The 24,912-nt window shown below is 42.3% G+C and overlaps 1 protein-coding gene and 1 pseudogene across 1 annotated transcript; both read left to right on the top strand.

Annotated features, from left to right (window-relative positions):
* The first annotated feature begins 4,096 nt into the window (after positions 1 to 4,096).
* Positions 4,097 to 6,190, top strand: cyp1c1 (cytochrome P450, family 1, subfamily C, polypeptide 1). The gene has a single exon (XM_085343615.1). It carries the CDS (start codon positions 4,297 to 4,299, stop codon positions 5,875 to 5,877), a length of 1,581 nt encoding a protein of 526 aa, XP_085199741.1. The 5' UTR covers positions 4,097 to 4,296; the 3' UTR covers positions 5,878 to 6,190.
* Positions 6,191 to 7,959: 1,769 nt separating this feature from the next.
* LOC146612621 (cytochrome P450 1B1 pseudogene) lies at positions 7,960 to 10,788 on the top strand (annotated as a pseudogene).
* Positions 10,789 to 24,912: the final 14,124 nt, after the last annotated feature.

The raw sequence follows: 24,912 nt of genomic DNA on the forward strand, positions 1-24,912 counted from the left end.
GCATTGCAATTTATTTTCTTATGGGGCTGCATAGGCAAAGACTAGTCAGGGTGCCCATGCCCTGTCCACTGCCAAAGGTGCCAACAATGTGCATGTGACCATCAGAACTGAACCATGGGGTAATGGAAGCAGGTGACCTGGTCGGATGATTCTCCTTTTCTTTCACATCATGTGGATGTCCGGATGGACGTGCATCGCTTACCTGTGGAACACCTGGCACCAGGATGTACTATAGGAAGAAGGCCAGCCAGTGGTGGCAGTGTGATGCTTTGTTGCTAAGCATTATTGCAGACCATGAACACTCTTTGATGGAAATGATATTTCCTGATGGCTGTGGCCTCTTTCGGCGGGATAATGCACCCCGCCACAAAACAAAACGGGTTCAGGAAAGGTTTGAAGGGCACAACAAGTTTGAGGTGTTGATTTGACCACCAAATCCCCAGATCTCAATACAATTGAGCATCTGTGGGATGTGGTGTAAAAACAAATCCAATCCACAGTGGCTCCACCTTGCACATTACAGGATTTAAAGGATCTTTTGCAAACATCTTGGTGCCAGATACCACAGCACACCTTCAGGGGTCTAGTGGAGTCCATGCCTCAGTGAGTCAGGACTGGCAGCAAAAGAGGGACCAACATAATGTTAGGCAGGTGGTCATAATATTATGCCTGACTGGTATACATGAACAAGAATTGGGTAGCACTGAGAATCAATAAATACACACTACCCAGTGGAGATATGTGACAACACAATAAGCCATTAAACAGTCTTTACCCCGTCAGCTGTCTGGAACAGAGTTCAAATAATGATATTTTTTACCCATGCGAGAATACCACAGGTAATTGTCTCCTGCTCCCTAGACACTCTGAACAAACAGCACCTTCATCTGATCCAAACAGTCTTTCCAGAAGAGAAAATGAGTCTGAAACAGGCTATCTCTGTTTGTCTGGTATGGACAAAAAAGGGGTGCTTGTCATTCGTCAGGTCTTTTCACTAAGACAGCAATTGGGTCAGACAGTGACAATTTTTCCCAGTGTCTCTTTCCTCATATTGTGGTCTGGCAGCAGAAAACACTGTCATTTCAAACTTCACCATCCCAACTAGCAACGTCCGGTGGTTACCTCGCGGCTCCCGGAGATGGAGCTAGCCCAGAAGATGTTTTTGTTGGTTTGTTTGCTGATTTGTCTTGGTTGCTTCTAACCACTTTTTTTTTTTTAGTCTTGGCTCACTTTTGTTCTCTCAAGTGCTGTATTCACTCTCCCCTTCCCTTTTCCTAAGTTCCACCAGCTCCCCAACTGCCTGTTGGACCGCTGACTTTCCTCTCCTCCCTGCCTCACCACCTCACCAAGCCCCCTACCCCCTTCCCTCTTCCTTCCTCCCTGTCGGTGCTGTGCGTGACAGTAGCTCACTGAAAAGTGGAAATGAGACTAGTAAACAATGATTAGCTCCAGAGACGAGGCAGCCTGGCCTACCATTGGTCCTGTCTCCACACAGAAAGCACCCACCCGCCAGCACATGACATGCAGCGGCACATAGACCCCATCCCTGCCTCCACCCCAAACCTCCCTCCGACTAATCCACCCCCTCAGCCAGAGTCAACACAGGGTCAGGGCCAACCTTTCACAGCCAGGTTACAAGGAGCAATCACAAGCAAACACGGCAACCACACGCAAAATGCACACATGACACCCCTCTCCCGCAGACCCAGTCATCTGCACCTCCCGTACACATGCACGCAAACTAGACCCCCCTCCACCATCCTGCCACCCAAGCACCCCCTCCCCTTCGTCAGCCACAAACCTGGCTCTAATTAGCATTATGGGGATGCGAGTGGCCACATATGAGGACCAGACTCAGGGAGGTGGAGGAGGAGGAGGAGGTAGGGGTGTCGGTGGTGTTGGTGGAGGTGAGGGGGGATTCCGCCCTTATAGGAACAGAGAAGAAACAGTCATCCCCTAATGCAGGCAGTATTTTGAAGACATTGCAATGTCTCTGGTTAACCAAGAAATCATTCTAGAGGATTTGGTGCTCAGCCACACCACATTTCTCAAGACAAACAGCTCTCAGGCAGAGCTCCAAAAACGCTCGACATCTGCAAAAGGCTCTCAAAGGTCCATTATCATGAAAGAACGACGCATGAAACACTTCACTGACTTTTATTGTTACCTTTGTGTTTGCACTCATAATTTAAATATGCTGTGCACATAAGAACTTCTGTTTTTATGTGTTTATGTAATCAGAGTGTTATGCACTACAGTCTGTGGAGATATGGTTAGTATGGAAATGGGTGACAATAAAAATAATGTGTATGGGTCAGAGCAGTGACTGGTTTACTTTGTAGGTGCTGTCACATAATCTGTGAGATAAACTTTGTGGTGAAATGAACTTTTTAAAAAATGTTTTTAATAATAATAATAATAATAATAAATTTGACCAATAAGAAATGTTTCTTGTATGATCTATCTGTAGAGTAACATATTATCTTTTCCCTCTTAAAAAATATTTTCAGCATCTGCTGTCATTCTCTACCACCCACACTCCTCTGCTCCTGTCCTGTTGATAAAGACAGAGTGCGCCTGTGGGGTAGCAAAGTTTCTGTCCCTCTCACTTAGTGACTTACTTTGGAAATGTTTTAGTACCTTTAATGAGGGTCATTACCTCCTGCAAAAATAAACTTAACAGCTGGTGGGAAAACAAGAAACACATTTTTTTTAATCTTCCACACAGCTTGAGGAAAATGTTTTGCTTTGGGAAATAACCACATGATGCTATAATAAAATAATTAACGGGAATATGATTGTCCAATAATGCAACTCGATCTAAAGAGAAAACCCACGGGAAAGTGCGGAGCTTCTCTTTCCTACTTAAAAGGGAGAGAAGAGAATAAAGGTGGACTGCGACAATGAAGTAGCCTCGCATTTGCTTTTGCAATCACTGGGGGGGGGGCACCTGAAGTTTCCTGTGCTATGATGTAACCCGCTGTCTCATGCAGAAGCGCAGTTTGTGTGTTGGAGAAAACAAGCTGTTGTAGGAAACCCAAGTATGAATATTTCATGGCTTTGTCCACGCTGAATTATTGTGCAAGATTGTTGTGTAAAGATTCAGTCTAACTAATCTACCTCTTTGCGGTGCTAAGACGAATAATGGAAGAAATAAGAAACCTTGTAATGTTTTATCTAATATTCTGTGTGATATTTCTTTCTTTCTCACTAATTAACACAATGCAAATGACATATATGATGAGTATTTTAATGCAAGTTTTTATAATGTTAAGAGTCACTGTAAAAAAAACAGACACACATTTCTGCAATAAAGCTGTATAAAGACTTGAAAAAAAAGAAGCTGTGAAAGATGCGCTTCAGAGTGGTGCACAACGTTTCTTTGTTATACAAAAAACTCAAAGGACTTCCCGGAAAAAAGAATAAACTATTAAAGTCACAACATTGGTTCTTACAGTTAGGCTGAGCCTTACATTAAATACAAGTTAGTGCACAGAGATTACATCAGGTTGAACTCAGCAGCTGCAACTTTCCCAAAAAGCTGCGCTTGTTTCTCGCAAATTCTCAAGCATGAAAATAGATACACGTGAAAGTATGAAAATCATTTTCCCCCGAATATATTTTTGCATAATTCGTAAACCGAATGCAAACACCTTTTTAAAAGCCAAATTTTCCCCGCTGAGCCTTAAAAAAAGAAATAATGTAAAAAAAAAAGAAGAAAAGAAAGAAAGAAAGAAAAAAGCGCACACACACAAAAGACGCACTTCAAAATGTGCAAACTATGCAAGTTCTCCCACTAACTAGGACAGTTAAACAAACTGTCCTAGTTAATCGGTCACCAGTTGCTACGTCTTTTTTTCCCCTCTCCTCCGTAGGCGGTCGTTCACGCTGCTCGCTCACGGTGTCCCTCGGCTCTCTCAAGTGCGCGCCTCCAACAGCAACCGGCAAGCGGAGAGAAAATATAGCGGGGTCTGCGGGGCTACCACAATGGGAGGAGTATGAAAGTTATCCCGAGCCCTGCCCACCAACTGCAAAACATATAAGACACTGGAGTGAAGCAAAAAATCAGGCACTTAAGCCTGATCTTGATGAAAAGACTCTGAGGGAGAAAAAAAACTTTGTTCATTATCAAAATGACCTCACTGTCATTTCAGTAACATCTAAAATATTATTTTTTTTAGATGCTATGGATATATAAGTGATTTATATTTTCCCCACATAGTCAGCAGCTCTACTAACTTTGAAACTATTTTTTAAATCATTTTTGAGAAGCAAGTGTGCAGGAAGCTTGTCACAATGGCACTGGACCCTGAGTTTGGTGTGAAGAGCAGCAGCAGCATCATCAGAGAATGGAGCGGACAGGTCCATCCTGCTCTGGTTGCCACCTTTGTTTTCCTCTTCTGTGTGGAAGCCTGCCTCTGGGTCAGGAACCTCAGGCTGAAGAGAAGACTGCCGGGACCTTTCGCCTGGCCCGTGGTCGGCAATGCAATGCAGCTGGGCCAGATGCCTCACATCACCTTCGCCAGGCTGGCCAAAAAATATGGCAACGTGTACCAGATCCGGCTGGGCTGCAGTGATGTTGTGGTTTTGAATGGAGAGAGAGCAATCCGCCAGGCTCTGATACAGCACAGCACCGAGTTTGCAGGCAGACCGAACTTTCTCTCTTTCCAGATGATCTCGGGAGGCAGGAGTTTGACATTTACTAATTACAGCAAACAGTGGAAAGCACACAAGAAAGTTGCACAGTCCAGCCTCAGAGCATTTTCCTCTGCAAACAGTCAGACCAAAAAAGCCTTTGAGCAGCACGTTACAGCCGAGGCCATGGAGCTGGTGCAGGCATTATTGCGTCAGAGCACTGATGGACGGTATTCTGATCTTGTTCATGAATTTACAGTAGCTTCTGCTAACATCATGTGTGCTCTCTGCTTTGGGAGGAGGTATGGACACGATGACCTAGAGTTCAGGACCTTGCTAAAAAGAATGGACAAGTTTGGGGAGACAGTGGGTGCTGGTAGCTTGGTAGATGTCATGCCCTGGCTTCAGTCCTTCCCTAACCCAGTCCGTAGTGTCTATGAAAACTTCAAGAACATCAATGAAGAGTTTTTTGGTTTTGTGAAAGACAAAGTGATGCAACACAGAGAGTCCTTCAATCCTCAGGTGACGAGGGACATGAGCGATGCCATCATCAGTGTGATTGAGCACGGAGAAGACAGCAGGCTGACCAAAGAGTTTGTTGAGGCAACAGTCACAGATCTGATTGGAGCAGGTCAAGACACAGTTTCAACTTTCATGCAGTGGATTGTCCTCCTCCTGGTCAAATACCCAGACATACAAGCCAAACTGCAGGAGCTCATAGACAAAGTAGTCGGCCGAGACAGACTCCCATCGATTGAAGACAGAAGCAGCCTGGCGTACCTGGACGCCTTCATCTATGAGACCATGCGCTTCATCAGCTTCGTCCCCCTCACCATCCCACACTCCACAACCTCAGACGTCACCATCGAAGGGCTCCACATCCCCAAAGACACGGTGGTGTTCGTCAATCAGTGGTCCGTCAACCACGACCCTCTGAAGTGGAAGGACCATCACATGTTCGACCCCTCACGCTTCCTCGACGAAAGCGGGGCCCTCGACAAAGACAAAGCCAACAGCGTGATGATTTTTTCAACAGGAAAAAGACGCTGCATCGGTAACCAGATCGCAAAGGTAGAGGTATTTATATTTACAGCAGTCCTGCTACACCAGTGCAGTTTTGAGAGCAACCCCTCTGAGCCCGTCACTCTCGACTGCTCTTATGGGCTCGCACTGAAGCCCCTTCCATTCCGTGTCAGCACCAAGCTGAGAGGAAAGCTGCTTGGCTTAGTTTCCCCAGCATGAACAGCTTGCCCCCAAATACTGAGACTCCAGCAAATACTTTCCCACCTGTGACATTTAGATGAGAGTAGGCTATCCATATACCTGCACTAAATAGTATGGTTGTATGATTATCATATTTAACAGTGATATTTAATTCATATTGTAACATGTTCTGTATTTGAATTATTGTCAGTGCAGGGCTGAGGACATGATTTTAAAGATGTATCGTTAGCTGCAAAAGGTCAAAAAGCATGCTTGTGGACTCTTGTGATACAGTGTAAAGGTAATAGATGTTTGTTTCACACTATACTTGATCATTTTTGTACATATTTCTGGGCCGTGCGTTTGTCTTATGCCTATTAAGCATGTGAGTGGAAAAATTAGCTAAACCTTTCAAAGTCAGTTTAAACTATTATAACTGTATTGAATGCTTGTGAATGTCATCAAGTCACTAGCTGACTTATTGTTGTAACTTGTAATATGTAAAATAGATGTATTTAACCATTGCCACACAAAGTCACATAAAAATGTTTATATATATATATATATGTATATATAATTTTGTTTTTTCAGGAATTTAAATTTAAGCTGTTTGACTATCTACTGTACTCACAGAAAGAACAAAATAAACAGAGTGTGTTGATCAAAGGAGACAAAAATGGCATGTTTATGAAGCTGGGCAGCCGAGCCGGAGTCTTTCATCAAGAAGCGTACATCCCTTTTTCAAAGGATGAAGAAGTGATGCTGCAGTGGAGAATGAACTTCACAAACTTCATGGACCCAGATTTAACTTTTTACTGTACAAGCACTCCAGCACTACCCATGCCAAATGCATGTCTCCCCAGTACAATGAAACACATGTGCAGCAAATTTGCATAGACATGTTTGTTTACAGTAACTTTTACAAAGCTACATGGATGTCACTGCACTCTCTTAAAGCCACTGTATTCAGGAATCGATGTTGCGATGCCCAAGGGATGTGTTTCTCTATCTGCATCGGGGCAAAGATAAAAATGAAATAAACACGAGTAGGCTGTTAAGGTGTTGTTTTTGTGATAATGTTTCATTCAAGACCTGCAGAGGCTCTATGTAATGCAAAAATAAGCTGTATCTGAAATGAATAAAAGTGAATTTTCAAAGCTCAATCTGTATTTTTATTTAGTCTTGAAAGTTATGCTAAATAACTTATCTTAACACTGCTCACTAATGAAGGTGTATATCTCAGTTTCAAAGGATTTTTAGCCCCTGTTAATGATATCAGCAGCATGACGCTTTGTTTTTTTTCCATAAATAGAGCAATATGGAATATTTGAATTGTGGTTGGATATCAATAAAACCCAAACTGATGCTTTTTTTTGGAATCTCCTTGTTGCACAAGCACCCACATAAGCAGATTTACAGCTGTTTGCATTCTGTTTCAGACTATTTTGATGCAACCACAAGCCTAAGAGTGACATTATCTCAGAGAGCTTTGCATAAAGGTCTATTATGCCAACAATAACATTGTCTATATATTTTATAGAGCATAATAAATTGTGCTGGTTCAGTGTTTGGAGTTTGAAACCTCTAGCTTTCATGATGGTATCCCAGAGGAAAACTGCATGGTTGTAATTAACAGCTTTGCTGTAAATAGCCAAAACCAAGTCATGTTTAAAATGGTCTCAGAAAGTTGTAGGAAAGTGAAAAGAACAAAGGAAACTGAAAATATCGAACTCCTCGTCTTATATATTACAATACATACCTCCTTGAATAAACTCTCACAACGATAAATTCATTTTCGATATTTTGTGGTCATTCATTTTTGGCCACACATGGTATGTGAAAGTTGTTTATTTTTTAATTATGTGCCATTCTCTTGTACATTTTGGCCGCAAAAACAGTAATTCTGTGCTTTGTGGCAACATTGTCAATTAAGTAGCTGCTCTCCTTTTCCAACATCATCCTACAAGGGACGCTGCTGGAAGCAGTCCTGAGTGGGAATAGGACTAAGGTCAAAATGGGAGGGGAGAGATAATAAAAAACCTGAGCCGCTGAACCCTCCCACCGCAGAGATACATATAAGCGAAGTGTTAAGGCTTGAATCTGCATTCCTCTTAAGTGGTCGTCTGAAGACGCACTGCTACACTGCTAACTACTCAACCTGATCGAGCTACTCTCAATCACCTGAGAGGCAACCCTCTACTTTTTTTCTCCACTCAAATATTTCAATATATTAAAGACCAGAAAAAGAGGAAATTGTTTTCAATTTTGAGTGAAATCTTTATTAGATGCAGTGGATGATAGAACAGCAATGGCTCAAACAGATGCAGAGTTTGGTGTGAAGAGCAGCAGCAGCATCATCAGAGAATGGAGCGGACAGGTACAGCCTGCTCTGGTCGTATCATTTGTTTTCCTCTTCTGTTTGGAAGCCTGTCTCTGGGTCAAGAACCTCAAGCTCAGGAGAAGACTGCCGGGACCGTTCGCATGGCCTGTGGTGGGCAATGCCTTGCAGCTGGGCCAGATGCCTCACATCACCTTCACGAAACTAGCGAAAAAGTATGGTGAAGTGTATCAGATACGACTGGGCTGCAGTGACGTTGTGGTCCTGAATGGAGGCCAGGTTATTCGTCAGGCCCTGATACAGCACAGCACAGAGTTTGCAGGTAGACCCAACTTTGTATCTTTTCAATTCGTTTCCGGGGGGAAAAGCATGACTTTTACAAATTACAGCAAACAGTGGAAGATGCACAGGAAAATTGCTCAATCTACAATCAGAGCTTTCTCATCTGCCAACAGTCAGACCAAGAAAGCCTTTGAGCAGCAGATTGTGGCTGAAGCCACAGAGCTAGTTGAGAGTTTCCTCAAGCTCAGTGCTCAGGGCCAATATTTCAACCCGGCTCAAGAGTTGACAGTTGCTGCTGCTAATGTGATTTGTGCCTTGTGCTTTGGGAAGCGTTACGGACATGATGATATGGAGTTTAGAGCCTTGTTGCACAAGGTGGATAAGTTTGGACAGACAGTAGGGGCTGGCAGCTTGGTTGACGTGATGCCCTGGCTTCAGTCTTTCCCTAATCCAGTCCGCACTGTCTTCAGAAATTTCAAAAGCTTGAATCAGGACTTCTTTGCATTCATCAAGAACAAAGTGGAGAAGCATAGGGAGACCTTTGATCCAGAGGTGACCAGGGACATAAGCGATGCCATCATTGGTGTCCTTAATGAGTCAGAGAAAGGCGAGGAGCTCACTGTAGGCTACACAGAGGCGACTGTGGCAGACTTGATTGGTGCAGGTCTGGATACCGTCTCCACTGCTCTTCACTGGATTGTCCTTCTGTTGGCCAAACACCCTGAAATTCAAACCACACTCCATGAACTCATTGACAACGTGGTGGGGCGAAACCGGCTGCCATCTGTCGAGGACAGACAACACCTCGCTTACCTGGACGCCTTCATATATGAGACCATGCGGTACACCAGCTTTGTTCCTGTCACCATCCCCCACTCCACAACCTCAGACGTCACTGTCAGCGGTCTCACCATCCCCAAGGACACAGTGGTATTCATTAATCAGTGGTCCGTCAATCACGACCCCCTGATGTGGAAAGACCCACATATCTTTGACCCCTCGCGCTTCATTGATGAAAACGGCTCCCTAAACAAAGACTTCACAAACAATGTGATGATCTTCTCAGCAGGGAAGAGAAGATGCATTGGGGACCAGATAGCCAAAGTTGAGATATTTGTGTTCTTTGCGATTCTTCTGCACCAGTGCAGCTTTGAAAAATGCCCAAATGAGGACTTCTCTTTAAACTCTTCCTATGGCTTAACACTGAAGCCTTTAAATTACAAGATCACTGCCAAACTCAGGGGAGAATCACTGAAAGGCCAGTGAAAAGATGTGTGAGAATGGGTTCTGAAAATAAAAGGGAGCATTGCTATGTAAAGTATGCACCCTTAAAGAGGAGTTGTGTCTGCATCAAATAGATTGTGCACCCTTTTAAGATGACAAAGAATATATTTGTGACTAAAGCAAAAGCTATCGGTTCACACAAATGCAAAAATATTTGCAACGGCTGACGTGCTTTTTTAAAGAGAAGTCTGAAATTGGCATTGGGAGCAAAATGCGAACTCAAATGCAGTTTTGCCCTTCAGTTCTGAAAAACTGCGACTTAGACAAGAAGGCCTAAATATGGAACAAGATATAATGACAACTTTGATGTGGGCTCCTCAAAAACCACATACCATAATAAATCTTAAGTACGTATTGGTATTTATATGAGGGTATTTAGTGGGAGTCACGCTGAATTGCAATATAAACTGGTGGTGAAAAAGAAATTTCCCTCTAGACTGTTTTTTTTTCGCTGACATGCCCGTTGTGTGGTCTCATTTGAACAGTTATTCACCCAGAGAACTATTTATCTTTGTATGTACTGAATGATCGAAGTTATTACAAATCCAGAATGCAAGCCATGTGCATTTGTGCGCTCATAAATCACATATAGTGCTGATGTATTCTGATAAGTACTCATGTAATGTATAAAAGCCATTGATTTCATTGTTCCTCATGCTGTTTTCTTCTGTACACACAATATACCACATGTGTGCATACCACGCTACTGTCTGAATAATAAGCCAGACTCTTTTGAATTGCAACATAATGCTGTCATAATCAACATGATCCAGTCTGTGTTCTACAGTGCCTTTAATGTACAATAAACATTTCCTACTGATTTCTGATTCTTTGGGGTGTATCGGAGAGGAGTGCTAGGTATCACAGGGGCCAGAGAGGTCAAAGAGATAATAATAGAAGCTGATGTCTAGGCTCAGTGTTGTGGTGAAAGATTAATATGGGCCCTGCATGCCTTGTTGTATAAACTTAACATGCAGGCAGTGACTCAGTAAATTTGTACAGGCAACAGTAAGCAGCCACAAGCTGCCCTCATCAATATTTAACCTGGATCGCGCCGTACTTTTGACTAGTGTGCGACTAGTTTTTCTTTCTTCTTCTTCTTCTTCTTCTTCTTTTTTTAAGCAAATAGACTGAGATGCTTTTCATTTATTAGGCTGACATCATAGGTGAAAAAAGACACTTTTGGTTTAGTGGAAGCAAGCCCGATCCCTTCTAAGAAGTCTGTACTTACACTGCATATATAGTGCTCTAACTACACAGGCTCGTTTCTTATTTGCTCGTTTCAAGCCATCTTCAACGATAAAATGCTCCCAACCGAGTTGTGTCATATATAAGTGTCCAATAAAGTATCTGTTTTTGCTGATTATTAGTTATTTCCTATTTTCATCAAATAAACAGCGAGCACTGTTTACTGCCGTTCTTTAGGATCAGACCCACCTGTGTTTATATCAGCACCTGTATGTCACTTGTACTGTCGTGGGATTTAAAGCAGCAACTACGCAAGTTTTGTATCAGTTCCAACACATTCAGCATCCCCTCCTGAATTCCTCCCTCCCTCCAGACTGACTGGCTTATTTTTGGGAAAACCAGAACCGCCCCCATGTTCAACATTTACTCTTGCTGTAAGTATAGTTTGTAAATATTAGTCTAAGTGTGGGTAGCAGCTTATAATTTTCATTCCTTTTTTTTTATCTCCCTTGGGATGTCTCATGGGAGCACTGGCCTCAGTCAATGGTCTCGAGTCTACCTGCAGGAGAAGAAGTGTGGCTGAACTTGTTTCCACTTGGGTTAAAATCAGACGAGGCTGAAGACATTCTGTACTGTTGCAAGCTCTCCTTCTTCTGTTTTTTGCTCTGACACCGCAAGGACCCCAGAGGAAGGAATGGGCTGCCTGACCTCCCCTGTTTCCATCACTGCTTCCCAAAACATCCATGAAATGTGTCCAGCTGAAAGCCTCCCTTTCACCCTGAGTCACCCGCTCCGCGCACACCCCGCAGCCCTCGAACCTGACGAGTTTCACTCCTTGAAGGAAAACAAAAAAAAAAAGAAAACGCGTACAGGCGGATAGTTGTTCAGCTCTGAGGTTATTCACATTCTGCACGTACACAGAGAGCCACAGAGTGACCTCCCACAGCTCAGGGCTCCATCCAAAAACGCCCCTCCACACTGCGAGGGTTTTGACATGCAAAGTGCAGTCACTGTTTGGTAGATGACATGGTGAGGTAGTATTACTTGGAATAGACCACATCCCATTCTCCAGAAGAAAAAAAAATCCGCAGGAACACAGCGGAACATTGTGTTTAAGCATTGACTAGGAAAAGACTCATGTTCTTGTTTAGCCAATCTTTCCTATTCAGCCGCCCTCAACACCAGCGCACTGACCACAGATACACTCTGCATCCAAAAAGTGGCAAACAAGCACTGTGACTGTAATTCTCTGCGTGGTAGTCGGAGCTAACCCAAAGTATTAAAAAATGTGAAGAGAGCATTTATCATTCTGCAGCAAGGGCAAAAAAAAAATCGAATAAAGTAACCAAGCAAATATTTTTCTTTCAATAACAAGAACAAATAAGTCTCTGGGATAAAAAACAAACAAACAACAACTACAAACTATAAATCAAAAGTGACAAAGGTAGCATTTCCAAGGAGTAAAGTAATCAAAGGCATTTCCCACATATTCATATCCTATCACGTGATATAACATCCTGGCTTTTGCATGCACATTTCTTTCCAACTAAACTAAATACTTTGATGTGTCCTACCTCCACCTCCTCTGAAGATGTCCCAGAAACTCACGACCCTGCTCAAACACTGAGCTGTGCTATTTCTATTAACCGTGGTGTATTTGTGACAGATTTACACCAAATTTCCTCCACTCCATGAAAGCGCACAGGCCGCCTGCCACATTAATAATCCTGATTTCTTTCTAAACTGGTGCTCCATCTTTTAAACGACTCTCATTGTGAATCGATTTGTCTCCTGAAAACAAGAAAAGAGCTGCAATTTGCATTTCGAGCCAGTGTCACATCCACCAGAGGATTTTTGTTTGATGTTCAGCGTTTCCTCTCCTTTGAACGCTCTTTGGAATTATGTCATAGGCATAAACACTGAGCAGGACTTATAATTATGGTCTGGTTAACATTATAATCAAGCCGTGCCACCTTAAACTTTGGGATCCTGCTGTAGTCTCTGCATCTTAACACATTGCTGACAGAGTTTAACAGCTAGCGACCCTTCCCTATGTTTTGGGCTACAGCCTCATGCAACCATCATAAAGACATGTCAAGTGACCCCCTTTCTATAAACAATTACCCAACTCATTATTATAGGGTGGAACAGCTAGTTCTTGTTGTTTTCTCTGTGCTGGGATTATGTTTTGGAACAGTGGCGAAGCGAAAGGTCTTTGATATAAAATAACACAATGAGCAGTTCCATTTGGCGCATTTCTTTTCATATAATAAACAATTATTATTTTCAGGAAGTGGAAGAGCGTGAGACACAGCAAAGCATGTGGTTTTTGTTCATGGATGGGAGTTTACATCACGCTCTGACACGGTCACTCACGTTAAGTGGATTTAAGTGGTCAGTTTTGTTACGTGTGGAAACTGAGCGACGCTGCCTTCTAAGGTTTAGGTTTTTATGTTAAATGGCTAAACTGACTGCCAAAAAACCCCTGTGGGTGTGGATGAGAGTGTGGTGGAGAAGTAGTCTGCAGTGTTCCATCATCGAGACATGCTGACCTGGAGGCTGATGTTGCAAAACTTCCTCCAGGTGACGGTGGAAGGTGGTGAGTAATATTAAACAGAACTCTTACATGGCATCACATCACTGAATGAGAACTATGATGCTGGGTAAACCAGATGAGGAAATTACTCAAAATATGTGGCCTAATGCCTGGGAAATACAGTCCTCATTAGCTCACAAATTTGGAGAGACTTCTGTTGGAAAACCTGATGTGTTTTTTTATCGCTCCCAAACAGAAGCCTGAACAAACTAGCACTCTGCTAGGCTGCTGAAGGAATGCTGAAGAACTTCTGGTTGCTCATGCTCAAGTCTTCAAGTTTTGCTCCTCAATGTAGGCTCCAGAAGTAAGTTTCATACACTCAAGACTAGGATCTGTTTGTTGTCACTGACCTCTTTTTGCTCTTCTGATTGTTGTTTTGTTTAGGTTGATTTTCATAAAAGCTTTCATTTTATATCACATATTTATCACATTACCAGCAAGACCATTCGACTGGGTTTAACCCCACCTTTTGGCCGGGGCCTCTCTGCGTGGACTTTGCATGTTCTTCCGATTTCTGCGAGGATTTTGTTCAGGTCCTCCGGCTTCCTCCCACAGTCCAAAGACATGCAGTTATTGGGGTTAGGTTAGGTTTGCCAAACCTAGAAAGCATATTAGATTATTATAGTATGTCTCCTGCAAATAGCTCATGACCTCATTTGTCTCCCGATAAAGCCATTCTCCTCAGACCCACTGAGAAAGTTTCTGGTACTTTCCTGTAGGTCCAGCGCCTTCAAGAGGCCATCAATCTTGTGCAGTGTCAGAGATAGCGGTGTCTCCTTCTACAATAACAAACCACTGGAGAACTGTTTTGCAACCCAGACTGGAACTTCTTCAAGAGGCACAAAAAGCTCCCCCTGAGGAGCACGCATATCTGATTTGTTTTTGAAAACGGAGGAAATAAATCAGATTATTGCTTTGTGTATTTTTTCAAGTAACACAAAAGCTTTGGAAACGCTCGGCAGAGAGATATCCCATACACGAGTGGGTGGAAGAACTGAGAGTAAATAAAAAAGGGGCGCACATGAGAGCTTCTTGAAAGTAGTTTAAAAAGACATGACTTTGATTAATTTAGCAGAATAGATGGGATTAGTAGGAATTAATGTAGGAAAAGGAAACTAAAACTAAACACAATCTGTCTCACTCTCTCGCGTGTGGAGTGTATTTTCTCGCACCATGGCAACAGGGACGGTGGGATCAGGAAGTAACTGTTGTATATCTGAACTGTGCAAAGCTTCAAGCCCCCCCCCCCCCCTTTCTTTATATTTTGTTAAGAAAATAGGAAATACTTGCAGTTTTTTTAAACATGAGCAAACAAATACAGCACATAAGGCAAAAACAGAGTTTGTGCAGTTTAATGAGCTTGAACGTCAATATTTGGTCAGACCACCTTTATTCTTCAACACAGCCTGAACTCTCTTAGGCAGATTTCTTGTAATTTGCAGCACCTCTGCCCTGACCTTCTGTGTACAAACCGATGATGATTTGAACCAAAAACATGCATCGCTCTCTCACTGATTTTCAGTCCAGTTCTTGTGTAATTTGGCACACCTCAGCCTTTTCTCCCCGTTTCCCCTCCTTAAGAATGGCTTCTTGACAGCCACCCTTCCACTGAGACCCTTTTTTAACAGTAAATGGTCCGCTGAAGAGCCAGATGCGTCTCTCAGGTCCTGTGTCAGGTCTTTGGGGGGTATTTCTTTTCCTGTCTTTTGCACACGATGCTGACATTTGCCAAGTTTTCAGTTTTTTGGGAATCACCTTCTTGTTGCAAAAATACAATTTTTTGCCTGTCAAAATCCTTTTTTTTTAGATTCAACTAAAGAAAGGGAAACAAATTAGGAGTTTTTGTCACCGTCTGCCTGTAAAATGTACCTAAGGATCTAATTTAAAACTGGTTCTTTGCTCAATTGTCTGTCATGTGTAGACACAACACTGGGTTATTCCTTGAGTTAGGCACCAGAACAGAACCCACATTGACTGCTATTGTTACGGCACTTTGGTGTCTTGATCACTGTTATTCACTTGAACTGTCTTTCTTTTGTTGGCTTAAACTCACTCTGAAGATTTTTTACTATAAAGATTTTTTCTTAAACAGATCTTTATGTTGCTTAATGTTGTCTGTGGGTAAAGAAAAGAGATAAAGCAGCCGGGATGAGGCATATTTTCGCCACATCTTGGCAAAGCACCAGTGCATAGGTGCCAAAAAACTGCAGTTCTTTTAATGGCCACTTAAAGCTCGCATCACAAGTAAGTAAATATTAAAACTCCCAAATTTACAGAAGAAATGAACGTGTTACAGCATGGAACAAAAATGTTTTAGCTCTCTAAACATAATTTCCCCTTTCATTACAACCTTGTAGGGTTTAGATTTTCATAAAGGTTGCCTGTTTAAATTATATTTAACCTTAAAGTTTTAATTAGCAGAGGTATAATAAGCCAGTGGTAGGTTAAATCTCCAGGTCTCCAAATGCTGTCTAATCTACAATCAAAACACTTTCTAGTAACATATATGATACCAATCAGACTCTTGCCTGTGCTCGGAGAGACACAGAGTGTTACTGCAAATGCAGAAGATTTGTAAAAAAGTGACATGTTAGAGTTCAAAGGATTACCCAAATGCAGGGCAAAGTGGCAGGGAGGCAAGGAGTCCAAGAAAACACAGAACTCAGTGAGGTGTACCACAAGACAACCAAAGTAGGGATGAGGAACCTTGGCACTGGAGCTGGCAGCAAACACAGGGCATAAACACAGAAAACCACAAGTGGACGAGCAGAAAAACTGTTCAAACTTGGAAACTACATGGAAATCAAACCAAAGATGGATGGGACAGACAATCAAAATGGAAAGGAAACAAACAAAATCCACCAAACTCTGATGGGGAGAAAAACACTCTCTCTACTTTTAAGATTAGGCTTCAAACTTTCCTTTATGATGTAGCTCAGAGTTATGGCTGGATAAGGTGACCCCATGCCTGGTTCTGCTGAAAACATATGAGAAAACTAAAGTTAGCTGAATTTCTGTTTCCAGAGAGCAAAGGCTGCCCCACTTAAATCTCAACCACAAAGCAAATAAATGAATCACTTAAAATGTCAAAATTTTTCTTTAAGTGAACTTATTATAATATGAAGCATACTTAACCTTTTCTTGAATTCATGACGGACGACGTGATTGTGACAGGCACCCACAATTGCAATAACCGCAGTGAAAAGGGGGAAATTTGATGCGGACACCTACACACCACAGAGAGGCTGTTCACAAGACTTTGGACCCTGGCAAAGAGATCTTTGGCTCAAAGGTTTTGGACAGAGTGTGAGGCACTGTGCACGAACGTCAAGTTCTTCAACATCAAACTCAGAAATGTACTTAGGACTTACTTTGTCATATTGGAAAGGAAAACGGGGGAAAGAAAAGGCTCCAGTCCATTGCCACAAATTCTAAAATCCCTCCATGTTATAGCGTTAAGATTTCCATTTATTTCAGCCCCAACGCAGGAATAAATACAAGTAGGCAGAGACTGCTGGCTGTATGTTGTGTAACACAAAATCAACATCATTAGCCTGTGCCAGCATGTCTCAGCAATCATCTGAATAGAATACAATAGAATAGAATAAGAATAGAATAGCCCTTCATTGTCATTGTACATATACAATGAAGTTGTGGGTGCTCCACACTAACTGTGTAGGGAAAAAATAAAAAATTGGAAAAAGTTGTAAAGTGCTTGGAAGTAGTGCAAAGAAAAGACTTGCTGCATGTAGCAGCAGCTTCTGGTCCAGGTTATTCTTCCTCAGGACACAGAGGAAGTCCCCTCCTTTACCAGGGCGTTGTTGTTGTGGGTTCAGGTGAGATTGGTGGAAATGTGGGTGCCAGAAACCTGGAGGTGGAGACACAATCCAGCTGTTCACCATTTATAATGAGTGAGGGTTGGCTCTGTCTACACCTCCTCAAGTTCAGGATGTTCAGCTTCAGGTTAATTTCTGAGCATCAGTAGGACAAGTTCTCTACCTCTGCTCTGTACGCTGTCTTAACAGTGATGTCAGCAGAATACTTCACAGAGACTTTGGTTAGGTGGGTTGGTCTGAAGTCATAGGTGTGCAGGCTGTACAGTAGGGGTCTGAGAGTGCAGCCCTGCAGGGGGGATGTGATGGAGGTCCAGTTTGGTGGTGAGGATTTCTGGAATTATGGTGTTAAATGCTGAACTGTAGTCCACAAACATCATCCTCATATAGCTCTTCCTGTTCTCCAGATGGCTCAGCTCTCTGTGAAGGGTGATGTTGAGGGCATCCACCGTGGACCGATTTGCCCTGTAAGCAAACTGGCGCGGGTCGAGGGAGGGGGGTGGACAGTAAGCTCTCTATAGCCCCTTTTCCATTAGTACCTACTCAGATCAACTCGGTAAGGTTCGCCACAGTTTTCACGGTTTCCATTAGGTCATCGTACCTGGTACCAGTTCCAAGCAATCCAAACAGGTACTAAGATTTGACATCATCAGACTGCATTGGCTGCAGATTGGCTGGTCAGTAGTGTCACTTGATGAATCATGAGAGCGTCTCGTTCACAAAGATCAAAACCACCATTTTTGAAACCTGGAAATGACAGAAATGGCTACAAAACAACGCCCTGTCTGACCTGACAAAATGCGAGCAGCGGGCATATTCCTGCCTCGAAGTCGACCTTTGTTGTTCGTATCACATATTAATTACATCACGGGATGCTTGGACGTGTTGCTATGACGACAGCCACTCACAGTACTGTTTTGTGATGGAAAACCATTCTATCCAAGTTGAGTCGATCCAAGTAGGTACTAATGGAAAAGGGCTATATCCTCCTCCTGTAGGCCTACTTGGCCTGTTTGATGGCCCTCCTCAGGGTGGCCATGGCAGTGCTGAGAACTGTCCCTCAGCCTGATGACTCAGTTCTGATCAGCACCTGTACTTTATTTGTCATCCAAGGTTTTCGTTTAGGAAAAACCCAGATGGTTTTAGTCACTGTCACATTCTCTACACAGCACTTAATGTGGAAAAGAATGGACTCCAGGTCCTACTGTTCGAAGATGGACTAATCTGTCAAACATAAAGGTCCTGTAGCTACAGAATCCAGAGTGAGTGTGTAATATTACATAATGATGCTAAACCTGAGAGAATAGATTAGAATATAATGGAAGAATCAGAAAAAATATTTCTGTAATTATGATTTAAGGTGAATGAGGAAGGAGCAATGAGCCTTGTGCTGTCATCATTTTGGGGCAAGGGTCATCAACCGATAAGGAGGTCAAGATACTGAACCCCGAGTGTCCCCGAGTGTCAATGTTAGACAAGTGCCTTGTATAAATGTGTGTGTGTGATTAGGTGAGTGAGGCTTGTAGTAAAAAGGTGCTTTGAGTGCTCAGTTTGTGTTAAGAAGTGTTATGTAAGTACCAGTCCATTTACCATGATCTGGGGTTTTATGGTGTCTACATGAGAAAGTCTAACTCGTTGAAATAATATTTTAACCATCCCACTGAAAAAAAATAAAAATAAAAACATGTCACATCGTCCCGTGTCAAACAAGCTACCCAGAATTCATCTCTTTGCTGCTGCTGCTGTTGTGGAGCCCCCCCCTCCATCCCCGGCTTTCATGCCATCCCACTTCAAGCCTGCTTTTTGGCAATGCTTAATGCCAGACCAAAACAATTTAGCAACACGCTATTTGTGTTCATAGGGATTCATTTTCAGTTGTTTTTACATTCCCTTTTTTGTAGTGGGCTTTGATTGCGTGTCAGAGTCTCCCCACTCACTGAAAGAGCAAACGGTTTCCTGGAGCCGACCACTACACTGGAAATACATAGCTCTAATAAGACTTGGAACGCTCTGCGCTTGGAACGTGCAGGCTTGTTAACAGTGTGAGATGTTATATTTCAGTTCCTGTTATCCTAAATGACAATTTCACACAGCCTATGTGCGGTGCCAATTTCGATGGTAATTATTGGCTGAAAAATGTGCACTGCACAATCAACAGAAAGCTTATTTTAAATCAACATTTTGACATTTTTAGGAATGCTACTTGGTCTTAGACAAGCAGTATTTTTTCACTTTTTGGTTTCGCGCCCTTTCATCAGCACCGTGGTGTGGTGTTTAGCACTGTTGCCTAAGATGCCTAAGGTGCTGGGTTCAAATCTAGCAGAGGGCCTTTCTGTGTGGAGTTTGCATGCTTCCTCCTGCAATCCAAAAACACGGGTTAGGTTAATTAGTGATACTGAAATTGCCCATGAGCTATTTCTGTGTGTTGGCCTGACTGATGATCTGTCCAGGGAGGCATCTTGCCCTACAACAGCTGGGATGGGCCCAAGCTCAGCCCAGAATTGGACAATTGGATGAAAACTTCTGCAAATGACAATAAATGATGTAGCTGGCAAATCCATAGGAGTAACTACCTGAAGTTCATATCGGTGCATAGATGTGCGGCATGCCCGGTGCTTTATTCATCACTCAATAGTTTTCCTAGAGCACACAAGCTACCAAGGTGTTGTGCACAGTTTCTGGACGATTGCAGCGGACAATTTTCATCTCCTGCCTATCTGTGTGTCATACCTACATCTTTTCCTTTCTCCCTGAAGCTGCTCTCTTCCTCACTGTCAGTGTTGGTGGGCATTTATTCCTGCAAAAAACTGGAGCTGGAAATTAAGCATAACACTTTAATCAGAGCCAAACAGATTTTGATAATTTCACTGACCGTCTAAAGCCTAGTTCTTAGGGACGCACAACAAGCGTCACCGATATTCAGCTGGATGAGCGTCCAACATTTCCTAGAAGACAGATGTCCACAGGCTGTCACATGTGTGAGTGCTGATGTTTTAACTACGTGAGGTTTTCATCATGCTAGTGTGCAGGACAATGCATCTGCTGGAGGCTTGAGCGCAATTGTCTCTGCGGCCCATATTCAAAGCGTCATACGGGCAGCATGGGTGCAAGAGAGGTCCCGGAAGACTGGCTTAGCTGCAGTGGAGGTCTGAATTATGAAGAGTAAAAGAGAGAGGATGATGGGCGCTTATTGAAATGCTGCGGCTAACACAAAGTTCCGGAGACACCGTTTACTCAGCCTGCCAGCATTAGACAACTTGGCAAGCCGTTCATCTCCGTCTCCAGGGTGAGCAGCCATGTTTGATCTAACAGAGAGGAAAAACCAGAAGAAACACAGGAGCCAACTGCGTCCAGGCTGTTTGTGTAAATGCTGATTTCCAGAGAGATATTAATCTGCCTAGATGTCAGTGTCATGGTTTGGCAGCATTTTAGATTTTTAGCAAAAATGCGATAACATTCTGCATACCAGTGCATCATTACTAAATCACACATGAATAGGTATTTGGGGAAAGCTGTTAAGCTAACTGGCGTGCAAAGTAAAGTAAAGTAAACTGTTGTCAACAAATATGTGTTACACCATTAAACGTTTGGCGAGTGATCTCAGAGCATTATGTAAGACGGCGGCGCCTGTGCCAGACCTCAAAGCAGAGTGCAGAGGAGAGATTCAGGTGCATGCAGCTGAGCACGCAGCTCCCTACTCTGCCTGCCATACTTGGAAATAGTTGGTTGAACTTGCTGAAGTTGATTTCTCCGGGAACAATCCCGAGCCAAGCCTTTTAAAAGTGGCTGGCTGGTAGTAACTGTTTTTGAAATATTTGCAGTTTTTTATGCTGATGGGACAACAAAACGTAAGCAGGTTAAAAGATTAAACTTCTGCATTGTCACAGCAGTTCCTGTTCATTACATAAATCGAGAGCAGAAGGAGTTAATACATATGCAGTGAGGTAACTCTGTTTGAACTTTACTGGCTGTGCGGGCCTGCAGTTCAACTTCAGATACAATAAGAGGTCCATGCAAGTGTGCCCACTGTCTTACTTGGAATTGAAATTTTTATTTCAGTCAACAACAACAGATTCTAATTTTACACAAAAGTACTCAAACAGAAACCGAAAAAGGAATAGGCTGAAGCCTTATGGCTTATACTTATCCTATCCCTCACCCCCATAGAAATAATCAAATCCTTAACCAAGAAAATAAATAGCATTGATAAATAAGTTGTATAACAGTTTGAAAAGAAATCAATGATAAATCAATAAATTAAATCAACACAAAAAAAAGTTAACAAACCAAATTTCTATAACCTTGTATAATACTAATTTTTAAAATCTTCCTGAAGAATGACAAAGAAAAACACATCTTCAGTTCATCATTAAGTCCGTTCCATAATTTCACTCCCAAAACTGACACACATACTTAACATTGGTTCACACTTTAGGCATTTCAAACTTATAAGACCCCCTCAAATCATATTTTCCATCTCTTAGATGAAACATCCTTAAAATACAAATTGGAATATTCTTTTTCATCACACGATATATCATTTCTAAAGTTTTAGAATATGTCCATGAATTTTAACATAGATGATCCTACAAAAAACTGGTTGGTGGACTCCCTATATCCAACTTTATTTATTATTCTAAGTAGTATATTATTTATACTTGATAAATATAACTTCAGAAATATCTGATACTGACACTTAAATCTTAAAATGTACAGTACTGTGAAAAAGTATTTGTTCGCTTCTCGTGATTTTTTTTTCAAATGGCAAGGCAATATTAGAAAAAGTTATTGACCCCCTTATAATCATTAATTTACTGCGATTATCCATATTTTTAGAAATCTGACTTCAATTTCTTGAACACAGAATTGTTCGCTTAAACAGAACAAAGTTAAGTAGGCTAAAAGATCTCAAAAAGCAACAAATGATACCACGATCTAAAAAAATATTTATGGACAGCTGAAAAAAAACTCATAGACATTAGTCCGGAAATGGTTGCAAAGCCATTTCTAGGGCTTTGGGATTCCAGCAAACCACAATGAAGAAAACTTGGAACACCTTTCCAGTAGTGGCCAGTTTACTAAAATTACTCCAAGATCGCATCAAAGACTTATCCAGGAGGTCACAAAAGACCCCAGAAGGTCAGAGGGAAAATGAGCAAAAAATATCATCCATGGGAGAATTCCAAGGTGAAAACCAAAAACAGAACGCTAAGCTTCCTCTCGCATTTGCCAAAAAAAAAACTTCTGGATGACTCTCAAAACTTTGGGGAAAATATTCAGTGGACTAATGAGGCAAAAGGTTTCAGTCCCTTTACATCTGGAATAAAACTAACACAGCATTTAATAAAAAGATGGGAATTGTATGGCAAGGAATCACAAAACACGGGAAACAAAGGTGGCCTAACGTTTGCCAGTCTTAGCGAGAGGACCCAGCCCGCATCTCCACCTGAGACTAACAGTACAAAAGTTAGAGAAACAAAGAAAAATAAGCTTCACCATGACATAAACAGGTTATCTCTGATTAATATTAAAATGTGTTTGATGAGCTGAACTATGTCAGTGTGACAAATATGCAAAAAATAGGAAACACAAGAACTAATAGAGCGCAACTCCCTCCAAAAGGACAAGGGTCATATGAAAACTTTGAGGTTTTATGATGTTTTTCTTACAAAATGCTAAAATTACCCTTTTTTATCACAATGTTTGTGTGTTACTGGGACATCCTAGGTCATTCTTTTGCAAAATGAAACCAATGACAGCTCTCCCCATGCCAAGGTCAAATACTTAGCCAGGTGCTCGTGTTCCCCAAGGCCTAGTTTAATATTGTACATTTTGAAGTTTTACCGACCTGATTCTCACCAAAATTAAATCAGCTTGAGCTGTTACTAGGATACATCATTACACAAAATGTGAATACTTTTGATGCTAGACTGTTAATACTGACAGATGAACAAACAAACATAACTGGCTGCATACGCCTTCCCTTTGAGGAGACAATCAGGCAGGGGATGAATACTTTATCATCCTATGTCTTAATTGGGGATTGGAGAAGAGTTTGATAATAAATATTATTTACTTTAGTGGTAAACGATTGTTAACTAGCAAAGGAGTAGCAAAATATAAGAAAAAGTAGAAAGCTATGGAAATAAAGACCTATAAAATAAAAATCTACAGTAATACATTTTTAGACAGGAATCTGTTTAACCAACTATGAAATGTCTGATCTAAAACTGAATCAAAAGCACTTTCGTCTTGCTGGAAATGCAGTCAGACTTGAGATGAAATCTATAGAGTGCCATTTGATGACTCAGAGGAATGAGGGGTTTGTGGCAGGACTGACAGACGGTGACTCAGATTATTGTGCACGCACACAGGAGGGCACAGTTTTGCCAACCAGTTCCTTTTCTGTGACTAAGAGCGAGATGAGTATCCACCAGCGTTCAGCTCAAACACCCGTCCACCACCATCCGCAGTCAAGCCCCGCTGCAGTAGGCAGAGAAAGGGAGGCAGGAGCCTGGGTGTCTGCTTCAATTCTCCGAACTACAATCACATAATGGAGGAGAATCCATTAAACAAGTCTGGACTTTGGATGACTCCCCAGAAGCACAGGCCCCCTCATCATACTCTACCACCACCCCCCACACATAACCCACATCAACTCTTCCTTTTACTCCTCCCACGCGCACTCCCACCCCCTGCTAGCTGCCAGGAACTAAGATGCATAGCCCTTTGCAGAGAAACGCCTCCAAGGTAGCACTTCTCTAACTGCCAGCAAAAATAAGACATTCTGCTCTCTCCCTCTTGTCTTCTCTTCATCCCACCTCCCCATCCCGTCTCCTCGCCTGGAGCTGCTGCCAACAGCTACACTCTGCTGTGGCCCCTTCTCCCCAGTGGCTCTAAATGAAACTTGCTCAGAGCAATTTATGGAAGTATGGACGTGCCAGATAGAAAGGTAAAGTCTGCTGCCTCAGATAGGTTTCTATGTACAAACTGGAGCAAACATCTTGTTGCGTTTATTGTTCTTCGGTTGGAAATTGAGGATTATATGGTCTGTAGAGCATCTGGACTTGTCCGTGTTTAAGAGCCAGCCCAGGATTGCACTTTCAAAAGAGAACCAGCCAATATCTAGGGCATAGTTCATTAAAAAAAGAGTAAAGCAAACAAAAATATTTGCATAAAAAGTACTTGGACTCCGAGTCTTATTCTCTTGGCAGATGCTCTTGCTGCAACCCCGGGTGCAAACCGTAACCATAAAACTCAGAAACTCTACAGAAATCCTTACCCTAATCTTAACTCAAGTCTATTTTTAACACTGTTCCAAATCCCCCAAACCCTAAGCCACCTCTTTTTAAAATAACAACAGGATTTTCTAATTCTTTTCAGTATTGGCTCTAGTCTTTTTAGGAATCATTACAAGGGTTTCAAAAGAACAAAAACAGCACAAAAGGACCCCCTGATGATCCTCTAAACCTTGGCTCAGGCGATTAGAGGATCATCAGGGGGTCCTTTTGTCCCTCTGTGGGGGGTCACTCCCACTAGGTTTATATCTGGGA

This window comes from Diplotaxodon limnothrissa, linkage group LG19 (assembly GCF_057381915.1).
Source record: "Diplotaxodon limnothrissa isolate DT_005_m linkage group LG19, D_limnothrissa_male_GT1.1, whole genome shotgun sequence".
In the NCBI taxonomy this organism is placed as follows: Eukaryota; Metazoa; Chordata; class Actinopteri; order Cichliformes; family Cichlidae; genus Diplotaxodon; species Diplotaxodon limnothrissa.